The sequence below is a fragment of the Sprattus sprattus genome (genome assembly GCF_963457725.1).
Source record: "Sprattus sprattus genome assembly, chromosome: 5".
NCBI lineage: Eukaryota > Metazoa > Chordata > Actinopteri > Clupeiformes > Clupeidae > Sprattus > Sprattus sprattus.
The window spans coordinates 16,073,223-16,096,628 of NC_137924.1; the positions used below are offsets into that span (position 1 = coordinate 16,073,223).

Genomic DNA, 23,406 nt, shown 5'->3' on the forward strand with positions numbered 1-23,406 from the left:
GCAGAGGTGGAGGTACTGTTGAAGGATGTAGATGTGTCCATTCTAGTCCATTTTATTCATTTACAGTGTTCTATAAATGTGAAATGTAATTGTTAATGACACAAATATTCTAATATTTATTAATATTATAATTATTATAATTATTTTAATCCAAGGATGTCTGTAGGGTTGATGTGAATGCAATCACCGACGATTTCTTCAAATTCAGCCCTTAACACATCTAACACGGAAGGCCCAGTGAGTCATCTTGTGGATTTTTGACTAATCGCATTTGAGAAAACTCTTACCGATTTACGACTGCCATTTTGCGTTCTGGAAGTCTTCTGAAGGTCAGAACAAATCCCAGATGAGAAAACTTTGAGAAAACACTGGAAGTGGAGTTCAGAAGAAATTCCTTCTTAAATTCTTCTCAACTGCTTACTAGAATGAGGCCCATTGACCTCCAATCAGTCTGACTAGTTTCTGAACTGTAACTATTAAACAAAATGAACAGTAACAACTGAACTAAAATGTAGCTGCTAAAATGTAGCCTTCAACAAAACATCTGTAGCCTGTTTGAAAAGAAGGGCTAGACCTACATCAGGCTTATTATAGTAAACGAAAAAACTAAAAAGATTATTTTCGATGCTCTCTGCTGTTTTAATATTGCAATTGCGATTTAATATGCGATTTTTTTTATTTTATCCTCTTTCTCTCCCCCCCAACAAAATGTAATGAATGATTTCCATATGACCAACACAATATTAGATACATTTAGTGTAAAATATTCTTTCCCACATTTTACATTTTTATTGAACTGCTCATTACAGAAACAAGAACAACAAATCGGTGGCTTAGTCACTGTGCATTTAAGTTATTTAAACAAAAGGCATTGTAAGTATAAAACACAAGTCACGCACTTTTTAAACACTGTGTGCAAAAATTTCCATTTTTTTTTACTACGTTTTAAATCACGCACGTTGCGGTTAGAAATCGAGTTTTTATCATGTCGCGATTCTATCTATGTAAACACTACTTTCCTGTTGCCTGCAGAATTGCATCATTAGAACTATACATTTTCATATTGCACCTTCAACGTCCCATAGGAGTGAAGGTACCAATACACATAGAATACATTGAAATACCCCTATGACACGTCCCCTGGGTCACCCTTCAGTCCATGTATTGTCTGCATTTCTCACTGCTCCTGGCATTTGTCCCTAAAAATACCACATTTGTCTGCACATCTGACCGTGGAGGCAATGCGCTTGTATACATACGCGTGCACAGGATGTCTGGAGTACGCGCGCGCGAGAGACTGCTGCAGATGAAATGGAAACACACAGGTACATGACGCACACAGCCATTCAAACAATCAGCACGGCTTCCTCTCAGAAAACATGCCGGACTCAGCATCTATTGCTAATTGGAGCAACCATGATGGGGCAGAGAGCCCAGGCATACAATGTGGTCAGGGGTGGAGAGCAGAGGCCCCAGTAAGCAACTGGGAACCATTCAGCTGCTAATGCACTTGATGAAGAATCCGTTCAAACCGATAAAAGCATCCATGCCCACTTTGAGGTGACTTTTCAGAACTGGTTGTAGGGGCCAGGCTAGCCTCAGATAGATGGGTCTTTCCTCTTTGAGCTATGTTCTGCTATAAGTTTCTTCCTATTAACAGAGAGTTCTTCCTTGCCAGTGTCAACCAGGTGCTTGCTCTAGGGCAGACCTGGGCAAAGTGTGGCCCAAGGGCCATTTGCGGCAGTTGGCTGTCCCTGTGCGGCCCGCGGTGGTCAAATTGGGAAACAAACGGAAATACCTGTACTTATTATACGGCTCATCAGAATGTTCCAAAAATGTCCCTTGATTTTAATGGGCCATCCCAACATTCGCATGTCTAATTTCTTTATATATGACTGCTGTCATTGGCAACGGGTTTTGTGCTTCTAATTCACATCTTTCATATCATTCCGCAAGTATATATACATATGTGAACAAACATTCTCAGTGATTAAATTGAAATCGCCCATTCTGTTAAACAATTAAATGCTAGTCCGATGGAGCGGACTTGCAAATCCGGTCGTCAAAGTCGACTGACCTTGCAGTAGCCTCTCAGGTGTTGGTGATAATACAAGCTTTTCAGAATGATGTCGCGTGACATGCTGCATCATGTTTGTTGTGCTGACATTGTATGGCAGTGACCGTCTGCAATATTTGTAGGCAGTTCTGCTGTGATCGGTCCTCCTCTCAGCTCTTTCATTGTAAGAGGGGAATCCAAAATGTTTCGAGACTTCTGATCGATATGTTGTTGGTGCATCCTCGATTTCGAAGTCACTTGACACAGCAGCAGCGGCCATGTTCAAGGTTAGTATTAGGCTAACGTTACTGTGTTGTGACAGTGGTCGGTTTTAGTAAGCGGTAGTAAGCATTTACACGTACATAGGGTACGCATACATACAGAAACAGCGCAACACACAACCCGCTGTTAGCAGGTAAGTGGCAGTGACAACTCAGGATGTTTGGCATATAATGTGTCTAAAATTGTTTGTCAAGCCAATATGACGTATTCACCATGTGAAATTGAGCATAATATATGATAAAACATGAAATGTATCGTAAAAACCTGTTTCCCATGAATTGTGCCATTCTTAATCTTCCACAATAGTACATTGGTACATCGTTTTTAACAATGGTGATGCATTATGTTTAAGTCCTTAAAATTAGAGTGAATGAGTTTTCTGTGCTTTTTACTTGGATACAAAACTGCTCCTTTAAAAAAAGGTAAGTATAGAACCCTGCCTACAGTGATATACCTGCTCATAGATGTACAGTCACTGAAAAATGTCTGCTAGACAGGGCACATCTTACTAAAAGGTCAGTGGAAACATTCTGTGTGTAAAGGGTAAAGGTCAAGCATCCCATGCACCTATTGACCTACCTAATTCCGGAGGGCACATCAACAGAATTTAAAAGCAATGCTCCCAGGACATTTAGCTCTACCAGGGCAAACGGGAGCAGGAAATATCATGTAAAGCAGTGTTAAATTTGTCAATGAAAAATGTCAGCAAACCTTTATCCCATGACTAAAATGTGACTCAAACAAGATGAACATATCTTTACAAACGAAAACGTTAGGTCTTTAAAAATAATTAAAAGAGGGAATTAAAAAAAAAAGATTTAAGAATGTTTAAAATTACAAAAAACAATTTGTATTTTTGTCTAGGACATAGGCTAAAATATGACTGCATTAAAAATGACTGTCAAAATTAACACTGAGGTGAAGCACTGCCCCCTCTGTCTGCTTCTCACTTGCCTCATTTCTCACTCCTTGACTCTCATTCACTCTTTTCCCTCCACCCCTCTCGCAGGCCTCTGGGAGTCCAGAGTTTTTGTCACGCTGCCAAGTTTACGCTGAGCCCCCCCTCCCCCAGGAGGATACCACTTGTGGCAGGGGGGGCGAGGTGTTTGGGAGGAGACTTTGACAACAACAATGGAGATGGTTTGGTCACCAGTGACACTGACAGACAGGAAAATTAGATAGTGATGAAGTAGACAAAGTAGGAAAGAGAGAAAACAACCACGCAAGAGAGAGATAAACAGAAGAGAGAGTATGATGGCAGGAGTGAAAGTGAGAGGGACAGTAAGAGAGAGAAAGTGTGTGTGGTGTCTATGTTTGTGAGTCTACTGACGGAAACATTTCAGTTTCTACACAAGCGCAGTTTGAATATGTGGGGGTTGAGAGTAATTGCCGCTCTCCCTCTCTCTCTCTGTCTGTCTGTCTGTCTGTCTGTCTGTCTGTCTGTGTGTGTGTGTGTGTGTGTGTGTGTGTGTGTGTGTGTGTGACCTACGTTTGTAGGTTACCTCACCAGCAGCTTCCAAGACGAAAGCATGACAAACCGCAACGCACACACTGCATGGCAGGGTTACAGTCACCCACACATTTTTTCTATCCAATACACACTCACACACACTACGTACAACACACACCTTACTAAAATCACAAAACCAAAGCACACTATAGTCTATTAGTCCGGCGTTAGGGGAAACGAATGGCTTCCAGCACCAGACACCAGTCTCTCTGCCAACAACCTCAACCACTCTTGTTTTAGCACAACCTCCTAACACCAACCTCTTGCCTTGAGAAGGCCAATGACAATGGCGCGTCCTGATGGTGTTTATTTGTTTGTTTGTTATTTGTTTATGCTTGTTTCTGAAGGCACAGCCCTATGTGAACCCAGCATGGCATGCCTACCTTCTCTGTCCCGCATGGGCCTCTGTGCAGCTGGGCTGTGTGGGCCTAGACAGGAAGACAGGGGACCTCCAGTAGTAAATAAACAGACAGACAGACAGACACCATCGTCACGTCTTCATCTAGCTAGCTACAGTTTCATTTTAGCTTTAAAAATGGTGTTTAGCTGGATAACAATACAAAGCCATCTCTTTCTCTAGATCAGTATCTCTGGTGCTGGTAATTACACATAGTTTGGGCTAATCAAATAGACTCAGGAGAGAGAGAGAGATGGTTTATTCCAAAATGTCATCTTAATTCTATCTAAACAAGGCACACATTTCTATCAGGGACCACCAAAATGCACAACCTTTTTTTCTCCTCCATGCATTTTTTATGTTCTGTTCAGTGTTCACCCATCAACTTCTAACAGAACCTAACAGTTTAGAGAGAAGCGTCTACCAAACATCAACACCAGAGCACCATCGAAATGACTACTTGACACCTAACAACCAGAGAGCTGTGTGATGAGCTGCACTAGCTTCTATGGGTGTCGGTCGTGTGTGTGTGTGTGTGTGTGTGTGTGTGTGTGTGTGTGTGTGTGTGTGTGTGTGTGTGTGTGTGTGTGTGTGTGTGTACACACAGTAGAAGCCGTAAGGAGTAAAGTTCACCCGAGGACAACATGCCCATAGCTGTGCAAGACCAGAATCAATGGCGATCTTTACACAGATCTTGACCGGAGGCGCACGGCCCAATTGTGTGAAAAATAGTTTGCGCACCGGCGTACACCACCAGCTACCCTCCCACGGACAGAACACCCTCCCCCCAAACCCCGCCTCCTCCACAGCACCCCACCCCTCCGGCCCTCCCCCTTGAGCTCTGGTGACCTCGATAGCTCCCAGGCAGAGCTGGGTCTCTCCCAGCACGGCTGTTTCAGCAGCTTTAACCGTGTCGTGCCTGCCTGATGTATGCCCCAGTGAGCCATTTTTAAGTCCAGTTTAAAAACATCTCCTTTTCATTAGGGTAGAGTTCCGTTGGTAGAGTTCTAAAACTTGCACTCCATCCTTACTGCTCGTTAATTTAATTGTATTAGTTATTTTAATTATATATTGTGCAGTTTCTTTTAATTATTAAAAATGGTATTATCCTTCAATAATTCACTTTCATTTGTATGTTCATCATGCTTATCATTATGTAAAGGCGATTGCATTGCTTCTGTGTATGAAATGTGCTGTGTAAATAAGCTTGCCTTGCTCAGGCAGAGGCTTGCACAGTCACCATATATATGTCCTAACAAAGTACTAGCATATAAGTGGCTACAATAATGCAGTGCAGAACAATCTGAAAATGTAGTCATTCAGGAATACACTGTTTGGAGGTTGTGGGGCGGGAGTCAGGACTGGACAACAGGAGGTTAGTTTGTTTATTCATTGAGACACTTTTAATTATTTTTAAAAGGCGGCTGTGGTCAGTATACTGTCCTCTCAACCTCCAGCAACACCACAAAGCAGCTAGAGAGAGAAGAAAATCCATTCATTCACTCGGCCAGCCCCCACCTCACACACGCACACACACACACACACACACACACACTTAGCACTCCCTCCCTCCTGCAGGCCATGGGAACTGGTTCCAGTAACATTAAACAGCATGGCTTACTGCAGCCATTTCCACAGGAGGTGCAAGAAATTCAGTGATCATTTTTATGAGAGCGACATCTTCCCACAACTAAACACACACACCAGATTTGTTACAAATGATTTCCCCTACATCTTATAAGGGTGTTCGGCTCATCGTCGAAGCCTTGCTGATCACAAATATGAACATTTCAATCCTTCTCTCCTGAAATGTTTCAGCTTTACATCAAATATTAGTTCAGCATTCCCCTCCTCGCCTTCTTGTAGAAGAGGTGTGCAAGTCATCTTTAGGTATGGCTGTGCGGTCCAAATGAACATCAGCAAGACAGCGACCCCCATTCAAGCATAACAATTTATTTGTCTTACTGACAGATCAAGTGCCAGTAGTTTATAATGCCTCAAGCTTGCCGTTTCAAACCTGATCATTTAAACAAACAAAAAAATTAAATAAAAAGAGAGACATATTCTGGAAATTGCCATCATAACCTCTATACCGCTTTTTGTCGCATACCGTTGGTTACAGACAACCATAATGTGAGCCATGTGCCAACTACATGCTATTTAAGTGTGTTTAAAAGGAGTTATTTTCTTATTTAAGTACCGATGGCCACTCAAAGATAACTGATGGTGGAAATCAATGGTACCCTCCAGACAGATAAAGAGGAAGTGTCCCATTCTCCAGCAGGTCGTGCAGCAAGAGAGCTCTCAAAGCCACAGGCCCTGCAGTGAGTGGGTCACTCGGCTGTGGCCGACACTATAAAAACAACATTTTGTGGTTCACCACCCAGAGGTACAGATACTCCAAAAAGGGGAATGTAGTCTAAGCCTACCCAGCATGCCTGTGAGATGCATGTCAAACTGCAGAAGTGCGTGACTTATATGGTTTAGTAAGGCACTAGGGGGACAGGTTTCCATGGCATAGACAAGTGAGCCGGTACTTACCACTGAAACGCGTTGTAATGGAAGTAAACCATACCGAGGCCGTATAAAAAGGCAGCATTCTGAAAGAGATGGAGAGAACAGCAAAAAACATCAGTCATGTCTAAACAGAAGGGACAAACAGGAACCATAGGCAGTGAAAATGTGATACAAATAAGGATTTTGGATGAACTGCTGTTAATATATAATATGTTTTTATAACTCATACAAATGATTGTGCAGTAGTGCGCTCAAAATGGTGAGACTCTGGAGAGTGATCTAAGAAAGCAGTGCCCACTCTCTGGGGCCTCATCTACAGCTCTTTCGGTCTCTCTCTTTGTCTATCTATATATCCACAACACACACACACACGAGCCCACCTAGATCTCCCACACACACACACAGTGACCGTGCGCCATGGGGATGTTGACCACACACATGGTTAGATAATGAGCCCCATCTTAATTAAGAGGACAGGACAGCCTCCGCTCCTTAAGGTCAGATTCACCTCAGGAGAAGCACGTGCACCAGAGGGGGAGGGAGTGAAAGATGCACGCCAAAAAACAAAAGCGAAAAAAAAAAAAGAGTACGCGAGAAAGTCGATGCTGGTGATCAATGTAGTAGGCAGCAATATTCCCATTTTTGTATGAGAATACACACTTAACAGTCACTCCATCAACAGCAATTCAAGTTGAGGTATAAAATAGAAATTCCCAGATGGTGAGTGCACAGAAATTTGTGTTGGCCAATTAGTAACGAGCTTGATCACAGTAAACAGGGACAAGAGAGTCTGGTAAAACACATGTAGTATATTTTTTTTAATTAATATCGCCACACACACAAACGAAACTCGACTCAACCGTAGATATCAATCATGTCAGCAAGTGGTGCAGCCACACTGAGAAAACCATTGAAAGTTATTCTATTACCGTGTTGCACCGCCAAAAGGCAAACACCACTCAAACCGAAAGCGTGTGGCTTTCGCACATCTACCGCTATACCACTGCACTCCATCCAATTGATTATGCCATGCAAGCCCTCTCAGGCTGTGTTTGGCCGAAACATTACGTTGAATGCCAAAAGGCCTAGCTTTTCATCAGATAGAGGTCAGGCTCACTCTTCAAACAAACTTAAAGAACTACCCTTTTTTTGAAGGCCTACATGTGTGTAAGTCATGGCAGCCGTCAAGGTTATATTGGGTCACACTCGTTACCATAGCAACATGAAATCTAAAGACAGACACAGACACACAGACAGACACACACACACACACACAGCGAGCAAGCCCAAAAGACAAGACAGAAAAAGAAAAGGGTTTAGAACAGAGGGAAAAGAAACGAAAGGATTGAACATGGTGTGGTAGAGGGGAGAGTGCCAGGGCCTTGTGGCGTCTGCTCCTTGTGTTTTGCTGCCTTCAAAGGGATTTGACTCTTCTGAAGTTGTGCAGGGAGAACCAGAGAAAGAGGGGGGGGGGGGGGGAAGGGCACAACATGAGCCATGAGTCATGAGAAACACACAAATGTGGATGGCGCATAAAAAACAAAAACAAATCAAATCCAGAAAAAAAGCATTAGAGAAGAGAGGGAGAGGCCTGCCTAACCGCAACGCACACAAATAAAATTTTGCTGCAAAGGGGAATTGAACAACACAACATTCATCTCTACCCATGTGGCCAGTAGCACATGGGTTGAGATGTGGTTGGAGGGAGTGACCTATTCAAGAGGATTGGGGCTACTGCAGATGCCTGCCCTCCCCCCCCCCCCCACACACACGCACGCACGGTACCCCAAGTACTGTTGCTGTCCACAAATCATTCAGCACAAAGCCGGCCATAAACCTTGTTTTTCAGTAATGAGGCTGCACAACTGACATGTGAAATTTAATCAGCAAACAAATAATTCCACTCTGACAACAGATCAATCTCCCTGTTCCCGTAACACATTCAACGTGCACGTACACACTCTCTCTCTCACACACACACACACACACACACACACACACACACACACACACACACACACACACACACACACACACACACACACACACACACACACACACACACACACACACACCATATCCTGTTGGATGATATGGGGAGGGTGGGGGGGTTGCTAGCCTGACAGCTGCTGTGAGGAATGGTCCTAGCATGCTGGCAAAGGGAAGACGCCATTTGGCGACAGCAAATGCTTTTTGAGGTTCATCACAGACTTTGCAGTGTCATTTTCCATCCCAGGATCGTTCAGAAGTTGGTCTGAACAGCCACACACATGCGCCATGTCTAATGCACATTGGGATTTGCTCCAAGTTTGCGCCAAGCCTCTGTTGGTTTTCTGATGTCACGCCCTTCACTGGACAGGATTACGTGATAACCATGGCCACTGCAGCAAGCCTGTGCCAGAATAAGGCCTACACAGTTGTTCTTATCAAAAATGTACTTCATTAAGGGAACAAAAGCAGCTTAGTAGCATCCAATGACGCCACAGATTCCCAATTCCAAATAACCTCTGTATCTAATGTCGTTAATAGGAGTTAGAATACCTGAGGGCATGGTTTTGATGACACACTTCTAGGTGGACCAAAGGAGTGTGTTTTGTATATTGACTGTGACTGAGGAGTGTTTTTTGTTTGCGTTGTGTGTGTGTGTGTGTGTGTGTGTGTGTGTGTGTGTGTATGTGTCCTAGTAAGGCAGCAGGAGAGCTGGACGTTACAGCCCGGAGCTGACACTAACTAGGTTGACACAGGAACTGGGTCTGTAGACGGCCATTGCTGGTGATTTCCATGTCTCAAAAGAGCATTGGAGGGAGAGACAGGGAGAGAGGGACAATGGAGGACAGGGTGGGCATGGCCTAGGAGAAAGACAGGAAATCAGAATGTGACAAGAGTGGTTAAGAGAGAGTGAACACCAGAGAGAGGAAAAAAAAGGTAAGAGAAAGATGTGAACCACTGCTACAGCCATTCAAACAGCTGAAGAAAAAAAAAGGGTTGTTGCAAATGTGAGGCGGGTCTGAGATGTGGAGAGCAGTGTGTGGTAGAGTCTCTACAGCCAGCCAACAAGGCGTCAAACCATGACAGACTGGACACACACACAAACAACTGACAACCACATAGTTCTGTATTTTCACACACACACAACAAATGGGATACACACATTTACAATGAGACAGGAAACTGATAGAGATGTAAGTAGACAGCCTGCAAAAAGGAGAGGGGGGAGTGAAGGTGCAATGAGCCCTAGGTCATTCAAATATAGAGTGTGTGTTGTAGATGGTGTAAGCGAAGTGCAAATGTGGATAGGCGGGTGTGAACTCACATAACTACATGTGTGTGTATGTGTGTGTCCAATTTAAAAAAAAAAAAAACACACTCCTTCCTGGGATCTGTTCATTCTCAATCAAATGTGGCATCTGATGAAATATTATTCATGTAAGCTATTCAACATTCAGGAGGTTCTCTCTATGAACTGTCAATGGACCTATAAACTATGGTCAAGTCCCACCAATGCTTCATTGGAAGTGGTGATAGAACCTAATGAGCACGTCAAACTTGAAGAACGGACAGGAAGACGTGGTCAGGATTTCTGGAAATTATTTCAGCGTATTGTTCAGAGAATGTCCTACCTGACAGTAAGAAGGGTTTGGCGTTTAATACCATTTAGTCAGGTAGGAGAATACAGGGGAATGGTGATAAAGCCACACCCTATAGGTAATGGCAGGAAGGAGGCTATTTGGGGGGGTGGGGTTTGAATGCTAATGAGTCAGGTATCAGCTTTTTGCTCTCACTGAGGAAAAAAAGTCAGAGTGCATACCAATGGGCATGGGTTACAGAGTCAGATGGTACAAAATGGTGTTTATGCTCAGTTCATGTCTGTAACAACAGGCAGTGTCATGTTTGGTTCCATTATAGGCGATTAATCTAGCATTATTTGTCTGAACAACATCATTTTACGGTAGGATGCTCAGGACAGTCTTAGCTGGTTCTAATTAGTGTAGTCTATACACAAGTGTGCTACCACACATTTAGTTTCTCTTAACTGGGCCATTGACTTTAGACCTGTCCAGACCCAACTATAGCAGTCAAATGTAACATCTTGGTAATTACGTATACAGTGGCAAAATGTGCCATTCAGTAGGGGATTAGAGAATACATGGCAAAACTCTACTATTTTTAACTTTGATTGCATGATCTTGTCCTGTTCAACATTTGGCTCTAAAAGGTCCTACAAGTGGAATGGCATCATGGAGTTCAAGTTAGGGCTGCAACTAACGATTATTTTGGTAATCGATTAATCTATCGACTTTTTTTTCGATTAATCGACTAATCTAACGATTATTTCCATAAATTTAAAAAATGTTTCAAAATGTTGGAATTAGTTTCAAATGTATTTGAGTAACAAGTAAATACAAATGTAATCATCATAATAAATAAATTAAATAGTAATACAAATTAAGAGTGCAAATGTGCTTTTAAAAGTAAAGAGAAAGTGCAAATAAAGTTTTTAAAGTAAAGAGAAAGTGTAAATAAAGTTTTAAAAGGAACTCAAAATAGCAATCAAGCCTCTGCAAGTGCATGATAACTGAGCTGCAGGTTCAACATATGAAAAAAAAAATCCAAAATATAAGTGTAGGAGGTTAACTATTCAGAACAAACGAAAATACAGGCTACTCTGATAATTCACTGATTTACCACATTGCACTTAACATAACTGAAATAGCGTTAGCAAGCATCCTCCATGAGACGTTGTTTTCAAACATGTAAGAGCCATCTCAGAATAATTCGCTTTTCGCAGCTATTTCGCACTTCTATGCAATTCCGAACGGAAAGTACGGTATATCTGTTAGCGTCTGCGTTTTTATATATATATATATATATATATATATATATATATATATATATTATATGACGCGTCGGCGATACAAATCCACGTTGACCATTTTTCACAATCGACGTCGTCGATTTCGTCGACTAATCGTTGCAGCTCTAGTTCAAGTGGAATTGAGCGAGCCGACCGTGGAAAATAAATTAATCAACAAACAAGTAAATAAATAACCTGAATCGTAAATCGTAAAGATTTACACATCTAATGACTTAATTTGGATGAAATGAAGCGCTTAGAATATAAAACACTTCTCCTCCACAGAATCGGTAACAGAACTGCCTTCTGTGAGGGCATTACTGCTTGGGACCCAGAACTGTCAGACCCCATACATCTCAGCTATCCACTGGCCCCTTCACTGTCACCCATCTTCAACCCAAGTATTCAACTTTAAAAGGAAAATGGGCCAGACAGCCCTAATGTAAACTAATAACACCACCCCCAAACACAACCATGAATGGGGATGAAAAAATATGAAGTACAACTATAAATTGAAGTGCAAGCTTCAAATCATGTTGTCTCTCAATATAGCCATTCAAGTCTATCTGGACCCTGGAGGGACTGACAATGAGAACTTCACTCTTGCTTGCCCAAAAATCAAGTCCCCAACCTGGTACTCTTATCCCTTCATAAGCACCATCATGGCGCATCCACCTGTTCTTATCCAACTGGCAGAATCAGAACACAAAGTGATGTCACTTAATGTTCTGGAACTGAAAAGAAACCTGGTTGCCAGACGAGTTACAGATCACTCACCTTCCAGTAGTCAGACTGTAAACTGTAGTACCTCTGGTATGCAGATAATGCTGAAAGAGAAGGGGAGAAGAGATTTAGAGGCGCAGGCAATTAAACAACAATGCAATTAAACAACTAGCCAATGTGATCATCATGGCATGGTTAGAGAAAGGATATATATATACACATATACAAACAGACCTAACCAAAACAGAAATCTTTCCAAATAAATAATTATCTCGGCCTGGGGTTCCACAACTTTTAAACTTGCTCAAAAAGATGGCTACACTTCCTTGCTTTGCACAGGACCAGGCTACAGAAAACAGATTCTTCTCTGGTCCTTCCCTCCAGGATTTTTCTTGCATTTTTAAAAATTCAAGGATGACCTGCAATTGCAATTCTCATATAATACAGCAATATTTTACCTCTATGCAAGAAAATGCGAAGTTGTTCTGCAGTAATAGAGGATCACTAACGGTAACTGCAGGGATCAGACACGGGAATGAAATCAATGCACAGGAAATATAGCCTATCTAGGAAACTAGAACACACATATCGATGAAGACAGACATTTCTATTATTACATTATTTCACCTCTGCAGGGAAACTGCCAATTAAACATATCCCAAATAGATCCTAACCATATTATGTTCTAAGATTCAATCGCTGCATGTTTTCGCAGAAGTCATGGCTTTCTCCACATTGGCCATCTATAACAAACAACGTAATGTTAGCCCTCTCTACCGGGCGCTCACGTTTCTTAGTTCACCAACTCACACACAAGCAAAAAAACTTGCATTGCATCCATAACCCAACCTCACTCTGTTATTGCTGGAGTTATGCATCCTCAACCAAAAGCCAATAAGATCCTGGAACGCTTCTGTTACCAATAGAATGGTACTCCTCATGGGCAAGGGAGGCAATATTAGCCAACTTAGCAATTAAGAGCTATATCTAGCAAGAAGTAAATAGGCTGTGCTCTACATAAACAGTACTCAGAATGGACTAAAACATGGTCATCCCAACCTATCGATGTATCCGATAAAGAAAGTTAACGATACAAAAAAAAGCAATACTGATATATTGCTGGATTTTGTAAGCTTGCCTCTTAGCTAACTAAGTAACTAAAAATTGTAAGCTAATGAGCCTGGGACCAACAGCAAACTTATGTAAATTGACAGATATTTAGAATGAAATGTCCCTTTTTCGGCTGCTCATTGCTTACAAATCAAAAAGGAAAGTAATTGTATGTACATATCTTTCTTGTACTGCTCTAAACATTATCTGTCAGCATTATTTAAGTTGGCTAGTTCAGAGTTAATATATCCAAATCTAAAATCACTCAAATTACAAGGCTTACTCTAAATTCATAGATCATTTCTCAGTCTCGTTTTATTTAGTAACAAGCAGTTAGCTCAACGCGCTGATGCCCGTCATCAGGCATGCTTTGTGGCACTTGGAAGACCACGGAATCTACCAAAATGCAGTTCCTCAGCATAACGCTGGGACATACAACATCCATGGGGGAAAAAAGTGATAAAAACACAAACAATAACAAAAAGCGTAGAAGGCATTTGGGCAGACCTGTGAATTGGTCAACATTGTGCTTATGTCCAAAGTGACTTTCAACGGCTGGGAATTAAACTTGGGCCAACTGCTTAGAAGGTAGCAATGCTAACCGTTATACAACCTGAACTCACCTGACTTAGCAATTAGCTAAGTACAAGCAGATGAAAAGGGTGCCAGAATTGATAGAAATAATAATAACAACAACAACAACTCTTAATACAACGCGATTGCGACACAATCAAAAAGTAGGTTATGCCCAATTTTATTAAGTTGGGTAACGGCAAACCAACATCATGGATGAACTCAACTGGTGCCCTAATGAACTCAGTGCTTATCCAAAATAAGCAGCTCATATACCATCCCAAATGCAACCCTTGAGTTGAATTGAATTTTTTAAATTCTTTAAAATTGCTGTTAAAATTGTGGTGAATGTGTTTAATGAAATCAACTGTAAATAATGCAGAAATTCCATGAATTGCAATTGCGGGAAATCCATAACATTGGTCAGTTCCCCCAGGATTTTGCAGGCCTTTTTTTTTAGATAGTTGTGGCCTAAAATTCCTGATTTCGCAGGAGCTTTCCAAAAGTTGCGGTACATGTTGCAGTGTTTTTAGGTGTTAGTTGTGATGAAAATTGTGGGAGCAAGTGAAAGTTGCACTAAAAAGTTGCAAATGTTCCTCATTGTAATTTTAATTGAGTTATTTGTTGAAAAATAATTGACTTCTAAACAAACATTAATTAAAGAACAAAACCATTGAGAAAATATTCCTCTAAATAACCTTACCAACATGCTAAACAAAAGATTACCAGGACTACAAATATTTTTTGCAAAATAGGCTGTTCTGCCCTCTGCTTATTTAGGTCAGCAAATTAATATTGCTTGTATTGATTTTATGAAAACACAGTATAGTATTGGACTTTTACGTTGACATCTTTCAAATGTTCGTCTTGTGGGAATGGCAACAGCTGTTGTAGACAGTTATCTAGACACAGTTATGCTATGTTTTGCTAAACAAGTGGCTGGATCAGTACATTGGCTTTACTTATCCACAACGAAGTGCACCTGTTGGTATTACAAAAGGACCACCAGTAAGACTGAATAAAATGTTAGTTATATCTCAGCCTTCAAATATAACGGAAAACAACGCCCGTCACTGTGGTCTGTCTTGTCTTGACGTCCTTCCTGCCTTTCTGATTCTATGATTATCAATCCGTTTTGCCATCCTTGTTGATTTATTTTATCTGTATAGGTGTTCATGTTCAATTTCATATATTAATTTAAAGTCATCCAATTTCAAGTAATCCATTCTTCAACACTAGCTGCTACCTTATCCTCAAACAGGAAGTAACGTTAAATCTCCATGGCAACAGCTCTCGAGAGTTTGGGAAATAAGCTTCCTTCATTATTTCACAGCTAAATATATAATTTACACTACATTTCATAGATTTATTACCAGACTATGTAAAAAGGGCCACGCACACCTTGCGTAAAATTTTAAAAGCCAGATCTATTTCTGAATCTTCGGTGTGGACATGGGCTGCGTTCAGTTTCCAAGTCTGGTATAGCCATTTTTATTGTTTACAACGGATTAGAACTCTGCTAGTGTCTGCACCTTGTCCACAGGGCACTGAGGGCAGAACGTCTGCCCTTGGTGTAGCCGCGGAGGGAGGGAGATGTGGAAGACCATGATTTGTCAAATTTGGGGGAAAGTTTCGGCGATGTGTTAAAATTGCAATGTTGCGCTGCATTTGAATAATTTGTTGCAATCGCAACAGTGCAAAATCCTGGAGGTCCTAGACGGATTACGTTCATAGCTTTGCAGAATTTAACAGAGGGGGAAAAAAAAGTGTTCACCTCGTTCTGAAGACTATTACATCATCACCATCATTTAATTTGGTGGAACGTGCTATTAAAAACAGTTGCAGACAGACAGTCCAGACACTTCCATGTTACCACAATTGTTAGAGGGAATTTGAAGAACATCCAGAGTGCATCTAGACAATCAGAGTGCCAAGCAAGCCCTCTTAACGTCGTTTTATGACTCTCCGGTTTTAAAATGTACAGCAGATGACGGCAAATGCAAGGCGGGCAATGGCGTCTAGAAGGAACATGTTCATCTGGCAGACAGCTCCCATTGTTCACTGGTACACTTTGATAACAAAAAGAAAAGGAAAGTCTACAGAAGTTGTAATCACAAAAGCCTTTCAGCCAAAACCTAAAAATGTCCAACAAAAACCCAAAAGGATTTGGAATGGATAGATGCAAATTGAATACATTTTTATCTCCGCCAAGGTTATGCTTTGGGTTTGTTTGTCTGTCTGTCTGGTTGGTAGTTTTTGTGTAGTTCGGCTTACAGTTGTGAAGATTGGTGAAAAGGTATAGCATGGGCCAAGGGAAAAACTTGTTAAAAATCACTGGGAATTACAAACCATTTAACAACATTTCAGACAAACCTCAAGAATCCATGACTGTATTAAAACATTTTCTTAACTCAATACAAAAATGGTGGGAGGAAAAAAATAAATAAATGTCCCACAGATGATCTGATGAGATCTGAAACAATAACTTTGGATGTACAGAGTTGGTGGGGATTTGGGTTATTCACTGAATGCCAAAAGTAACGCGAAAATATGAGCAGGCATGACTCACAATGGAATTTGATTGTAGCCCTTGGCCAACAACCCATCAACGATGTCAGTACACATGTGCATAGTTTGCTCAAATACAAAAATTCAGTCTATGCATGTCAGTTGGACACATTCCAGGAAACGCATTCTTAAGAGGGTTGGTGTTCCATGGAAGTACAATCATCTATCATAGTGTTTTAATAACAAGCTGTAGGGCCAAAGCAGCATTATACTACAGAGAATAATCAGCATAGTAAAATGAACACTGATGTCTTCAAGGCCCATCGACTACCCGACTCGTTCAACAGTTGGAGCGGACACACACACACACACATACGATTCTTGATGAGACATGGACAGGCACATTGAGCGTGCCAGTCATTTTTAACACTTGGCATGATGAGAACCAATACACAATAAGGCTTTTAAAGGTCATGTAGTTTCAGGAGGATTTTATTGTCTACCTGCTTTGACAAAAATAACAAAACACTGGAACCACAAGTCAACTCAGTGTATCTGAAACTCACCTTTTGGGTAATCCTCTAATAGGAGGTTGAAGTGACCTAGCTGGCAAAACAACTCTGGATCAACCTTTCCATCAGCTTTCAAGATGAGAGAATCATAGCAGCGAACAGCCTGTAAGGTAAAGGAAACACACACACACCAACATGTAATGAGCAATGCAAACCCATTTCATATCACAAAATATGTAACTAAGATCTAGTTAAGATGTTGACAAACAATTCAGAGTGAAACAATACGCATACTTGAACCACCCATCATATCACTTTACATTGAAAAACAGTTTTTGAAAATGCCATTTGTGAATTTCTAAGAATGATAGTTTTTCAGGAAAATGCCTAAAACAGAAATGCATGTCAAAGCGCTGGATTACAAGAAGAAAACAGAAACTCCACATTCAGTCCGTTTCCTTCCGATTCATTGTATTACGCCAACAGAATACAGACTCATTCTGCTGCCCGACCATTCCTCGCATGTGGCATGTGTATACAGTGATGTTTGACAGACATAAAAGTCCAAACAAATCTAAAAAAAAAAAAAAGTTCTCCCTTGAATACCTTCTCTAATTTAATTATGCAAATAACCCTCTACCTCTGTTAGGAAAAAGAAATCTATATTTTTATAGCAAAGGAGTGGCTACACACTGTTCCCCACTGGCAGTTTTGAAAGTCAGAGCGGAGGGAGGCAGACCAATCCCCCGGAGTACGCTTTGCAATGAGCAGACAGGTCCGGCAGCCACCGATTCAACTGAAATGCAATACATTCAAATGAGGACGGGCGAGTTCAAATAAAGGTCACTGGACCAGGAAGGATCCATGCATTTCTCCACTCACCACGTGGTCAGAGAATCTCATCTCTTTTGAAGTGCATAAGTCCCACCCTTCTAGCTGGTTTCTTATATTACGTATTGCCTACAACATCATGAGTCAACACAAATCTAAGATAGAACAAGGCACAACTACTATGACAGTCACTCCTTCCAAACATGAGCCTTCATTCTGTAATTTCCCCATAGAAGAGACTCCATCTCCACTGTGAAAAAGACAGCAGCATTTGTAAAAACATGCTTTGTGAAACTGCAAGGACTACAGCTGCGGTGGGGGCATTTGCAAGCACTAGTTAAAACAGTTTTTTTTTTTTAAGGTCATCCTCAGGCAACTCTAAACACAAATATCACCCAACGAAAGTAGGACAAATTCTCAGAACTTGCTGTCACTTCACAATGGCGCTGGTCCTAGAAAGTCACTGGTTAAAAAATCTGACCGGAGGTTTACCAGGCATTGGACTTCAGAGCCTCAGGGGTAGGGGCCTTAAAGACACACTGCCTTGAAGAAATGGAGCAAAGAGGAGACAAGCAAAACAAAAACAAAGTGCCAAAAATAAATGTCACAGAAAATAAAGGCGAGGGTGTTAATTTAAAGTAGTAAAAAAAAAACTGTTTGCATGCACGTTTCAGAATTTTACCAACAGCTTAACCAGTTTCAGCAGAAAGAATACTCAACTGTAGGTTATTCCAAGAACTCTACCACCACTATTGCAGCCCTATGACTGATCCCAAACATAGGTACCAACTGCACAACCCAAGCACTTCTGGCCAAACCATAGGCAGATAGGTAAGCAGTGAACCCCACACACACACACACACACACACACACACACACACACACGAGAGCCATCAAAGCTTCCAGCTGGATTTCACAAGTCAAGCATGGATGCCTACTGTCAGCGCATGACAGACCAGTTCCACCACACATTCACGATGGAAAGAAGGAAGCACTACACAAAAATTATAAAAAGCGAGAGAGAGAGAAAGAAGAAAGGAAGATGGGCTCAAACCAAGAACAAAACTGTGCATGTAGTTCAAAGAATAAAAACAGCCACACACACACACACAAAAGTTCACAAAGGTTCTACAGCACTCCCTACACAAAACTGCAGTGAGAAAATCTGCAGTGTGACCATGTTCATCTCACACCCCTCCTGCAATTTAAATCCTCTCCAAATTCGTTTTACCAGCCTCATCATGATTGCTTGTGCAGAAACTATGCAACTTGAATGCAACACACAATTACTGGCCTGGCCCATGATTTCCAAGACACCCCACACACCCACCCCCCAATCTGGAACGTTACCAGGGAGTATCGACAGTGCCTTATTTTCTCCTTAATTGGCTTTTGTGTGGCTGGCATACTCCTATCTAAGGTGAAGTATTCTAAACTTTTTATGGCATGTTGGCAGAGGGCCCGATGGTCTAGGCTAGCCTTAAGTGACATCTTCCCTGCAAAGCTGTGTGGACAGGCAGCAGTGACAGTATATGCCAGTTAATTTGCACAAGGTGGAACAGGTTTCAGGAGAACTGGTCATCTAGGGGAAAATGGTGCAACAGTACAGTACACCGTGCTCCACTATAGAAAGCATAGCAAGGGAGTCTCATAGCAGAAACTACACATTTTCCAAAAAGGAAAAAAAAACAACGTAACATGCTTCACAGTGCTAGGATACATAAATGACATTGCACGGGGAAGAACTTGGATCATCTTTTGATATCCTTAAAGAAATATGATGAAGTTATATGATAATTATTATAGCTATAAACTGGCAACCTTGCCAAACACCACTTGAAGGTTATCAGTCATGTCAAACCACACTGAATTATAAAGTTTCCTTCTCCAGACATTTACATGAACAGCTCAAAGCAACCCACCATAAAAGGAGATGCAGTGGAGACTACTGTGTTTCTACAAGCACATACATTTTGGAGATTTTACTATCGTCGTAATTTACAGCCTGCTTGATAATCCTCACATGCATTTGTTTTTCAGGAAAAATACAGAAAGCAGTCAAAAGTGTAACCAAACATTGTTAGTGACCAGATATCCCATGTCAACAAACTTTCAGTAACACAGCTCTGGACCAAGAACAGCTGTAGTGTGTGCGTGTGTGTACATACGTTACACATGTTTGCAGGTGATGACATGGACCACGCATGGAAATAAGCGTAAAGGGAATAAACATGTGCCTGCTCATTTTGCAGAACTAATGGCATGCAGGCTTGTATTTATTTGTGTGGAAGGGGGAAAAAAATGTGTTTGTGTATACGTCTAGAACAAGAGCATAAACTTAGAGTTGGCAGCAATCCACATACATACAAATTCTAGGGGGGCATGGCACTGCCTAGCAGACAATTATGTGCTCTCAGTTGCCTAATACAAAAGTAAATGAAAATATAAAATAATTTCTAATAAATAAACAAACTGTACTAGTTCAACATTTCCCACCAATATTTTCAAGCCCCATTTATGTAAACCTTATGTTTCCAGCCTACACAAACATAAATTAGAGCAAATATTAATTTAGGATCAGAAAAGGCAAAAAAAAAATTTATTAGCACAAGCTACATTTTGCAATTGCATTAACTTTTTCACCCATTACCTGATTGAATTAATCTACCAGAGAACGGTTCCACTTACATCTATTCCATCAATTTGTGCAATATAAATATGAGCATAAGCCCCTTTAGGAGGTAGGTATAATATGGACAGGTAAACATAGGAGTACTTCACATTTCATTCATATATTTTCAGATTTAATTTATAAAAAGCAAATCAAATCACCCAGTTATTCAAATAAATAAGAGCCACTTAAACATCAGTAATTTCACAAGCATCCACAGAACAATGTTATGCATTGATTTCCTTTCACAATTTTGTGTATAGAGGAACAGACTTAATTCTGCTTTCGTGTCCAATACAAGGCTGTGTTAAGACATCAACAATTGCTAGAACTACCAAATGATCCACACTCAAAACTTTTTCGTCACACCGTATGGGCGAGTGGGGATGGTATTGTTCGAGCATTGTCGGCCAGCAACGCTATCTACAGGTTGGATTCAGAGCTGTGCATAGCGGGAAGGTGTCTTGCTCGCTGGCTTGACAGACACCCAGTTCGTATTTCCGTGCTAGTGTACACCAATGAAAAAATACTTAAACAACCACAACGTGTACTGTTAGTTAAGCTTAAAAATAATAGGACGTGTGAATAAACACATTTGTGCAACACTCCCCTCCCTGCCCCGCCATCTTGGACCAATCCACGAAGCCATTAGCGACTTAGCTAGCCATTTGGCTAGCTTTCAGAGAGTCAAAAATATTAGCTAGAAGCTACTGCTGGATGGCTAACGTTACAGGGCTGAACACGTTTGATCCATGTCATCAAAAAGTGACAATAGCAAAGCAGACACTGAAAAAAGTTTCACATTACGTTGCCCCTACCCCAAACAAGGGTGCAGCGAAAACACGAACTATGTAGCTTGGAATAAACCAACAAAAAATCGTTTCGGCTAGGTATGTTGGCTAACGTGAGAATTAACACGGATACTAAACCAAAATTAGCTTCACGGCTAACATAGCTAGCTAATGTAGCTAGCAAATGACAAGTACCGATAATCACAATTGAGCTTTGCACAGAATAGTTAAGTAGCACACTGTTTTTTCAACTCGGACTGAAGCTAACTTGCGCCAGTCGTTAGACATTTTATCAATGTGTTTATGCTACACAGTGGAGTTAGCTGCCTACTTCGTTGCATTTAACCCAGGATAGGTCAGCATCGTCAACTAGCCGTTTATCTGTAATGTGCTGGCTAGTTCCATAGCCAGTTGGGTATCGCCATTTCAAAGTGCGTTAACCGGGACGACACTCAAATTCGCCAACCAGCTACATAGCTTTCTGCCTCTAGATTCACAGTGTTCTAGCTATCTATATTGTGCCTATTGACCAACGTACTGTTATATGGGGAACATACTTTCGTTGACTGTACAACTTTGGTTGAAACAACTACACATTATCAAACAGCAACACTTGCAACGATCGTGTTAATAATCTCGAGGAGAGACGGTGTGTTTGAATAGGGATTTAGCCAGCCACCTAGCTTACACCCAGCCGAGGGTTTTCAATGACCAAGTCGCTTACTAGCTGTGCACAGCTCGCTAACTACGATTCTTATTTAGCAGACACTGACCACTTAGGTTAGCAAATAGCAACGTTACTGATGAACAAACGTTAGCTGGTTGAACATTTTAAATACACATCATCTGGTATTGGGTTGGCGTGGCACCTTGCCTGAGCCTTTCATGTATTACATAGCTTAGATGTAGCTAGCTAACCCACAGTTACGAATAAAACCAACCTAGAGAGGCTATTGAATCTTATAATATTCTGGCAGACCATAGTGGTTACATCTGGTGGGGGTAACGTTCGCTACCTAGCAAAGCTTTGCACGCCACACTCGTTTATTTTGTCACAACTTGGAGAGGAATTGGGCTTTCAATTTTCGTCAATTCGTTGTTACACACAAATGGGAACCCGTAATGATCTTTGCCAGTAAATTATCTTGCAAGCTAACGTGAGATAGCATTGCTGGATGAAAAGCTCAGTCGCTAGCTTGCTTTAATGTGTGGCTACTGACAGTGCAGCAGAGTGAACATTGAAGTTTCGTTAGCCTGACGGCTATTGGCAGGAGCCATATTAGCAACATTTGCTTGTGCAGACAAACAATGTTAATCGGGTGCTTATTTCAAGAGAGAAATGCATAAGTCAGGAGTGGTAACTAAAACAGCCAGCCTTGATTCTACTCCTGACATACCTTTAACAGCAAGGCCTTCGTTCTGGCGCCATCTTCATGAAGCCTCTGAAATCCAAATAGTGAACTGCAAATAGAGGACAACACAGGCGGTTCCGTGTTACTTTGAGCGCCACATATAGATTTTTTACGACTTAAACATGAGGTATGCGACACCAAAAAATAAGGCATATTTAAGTTTGATCAAAGAGCATTTCTAACCTGTCGATTCCGACCAAGCTGTCCCTCTCCTGCGCCGTTAGCTTCGGAAAGTCCTCTTCGGTTTCACTCGCTTTTCCCGCCGCCATTTTCTTTTCCTCATCACCAGCAGCGCCGATACTTCGAGCAGCAGCGCAGGCAGCAGCGGCGAGCGACACTCCGCACGATTTCATGGAAAAGCAACAGGAAAGCGGTAGAGAAACTCCACCGAAATGATTTACGAACCAAAGTCGAGCACCTTTGCCAGGATTAAACGTAAAAGAATTGATGCCAAGTCCGGAAAATAGGATCCTTCCAAAAGCCTCCTTTTCACATTGTTCTATTCAAAACACACTGTATTAGCTAATACCGTAGGATGCATGGAACAATGCTAATGCGGGGTTTTTACCATACGGCGTTATTTGGTAATATCACAAACTTCCCCCCAATCGCCAGCTCAAAGTTATTATAATTGTGTCACTCTGGCGAACCCACGCCG

General features: G+C 41.4%; 1 protein-coding gene across 3 annotated transcripts in view; it reads right to left on the reverse strand.

The window, feature by feature from the left end:
• Positions 1-23,357, reverse strand: part of kdm6a (lysine (K)-specific demethylase 6A) — a 66,283-nt gene extending 42,926 nt beyond the window's left edge. For all 3 annotated transcript variants that reach the window (XM_080838310.1, XM_080838309.1, XM_080838308.1), the window contains exons 1-5: positions 22,932-23,357; positions 22,734-22,797; positions 17,098-17,206; positions 12,395-12,444; positions 6,787-6,845 (exon numbers count right to left, since the gene is read on the reverse strand). In XM_080838310.1, the coding sequence (XP_080694436.1) occupies positions 6,787-6,845; positions 12,395-12,444; positions 17,098-17,206; positions 22,734-22,797; positions 22,932-23,101 (452 nt within the window). In that variant the 5' untranslated portion in view covers positions 23,102-23,357. The remainder of the gene's footprint in view (positions 1-6,786; positions 6,846-12,394; positions 12,445-17,097; positions 17,207-22,733; positions 22,798-22,931) is intronic.
• Positions 23,358-23,406: the final 49 nt, after the last annotated feature.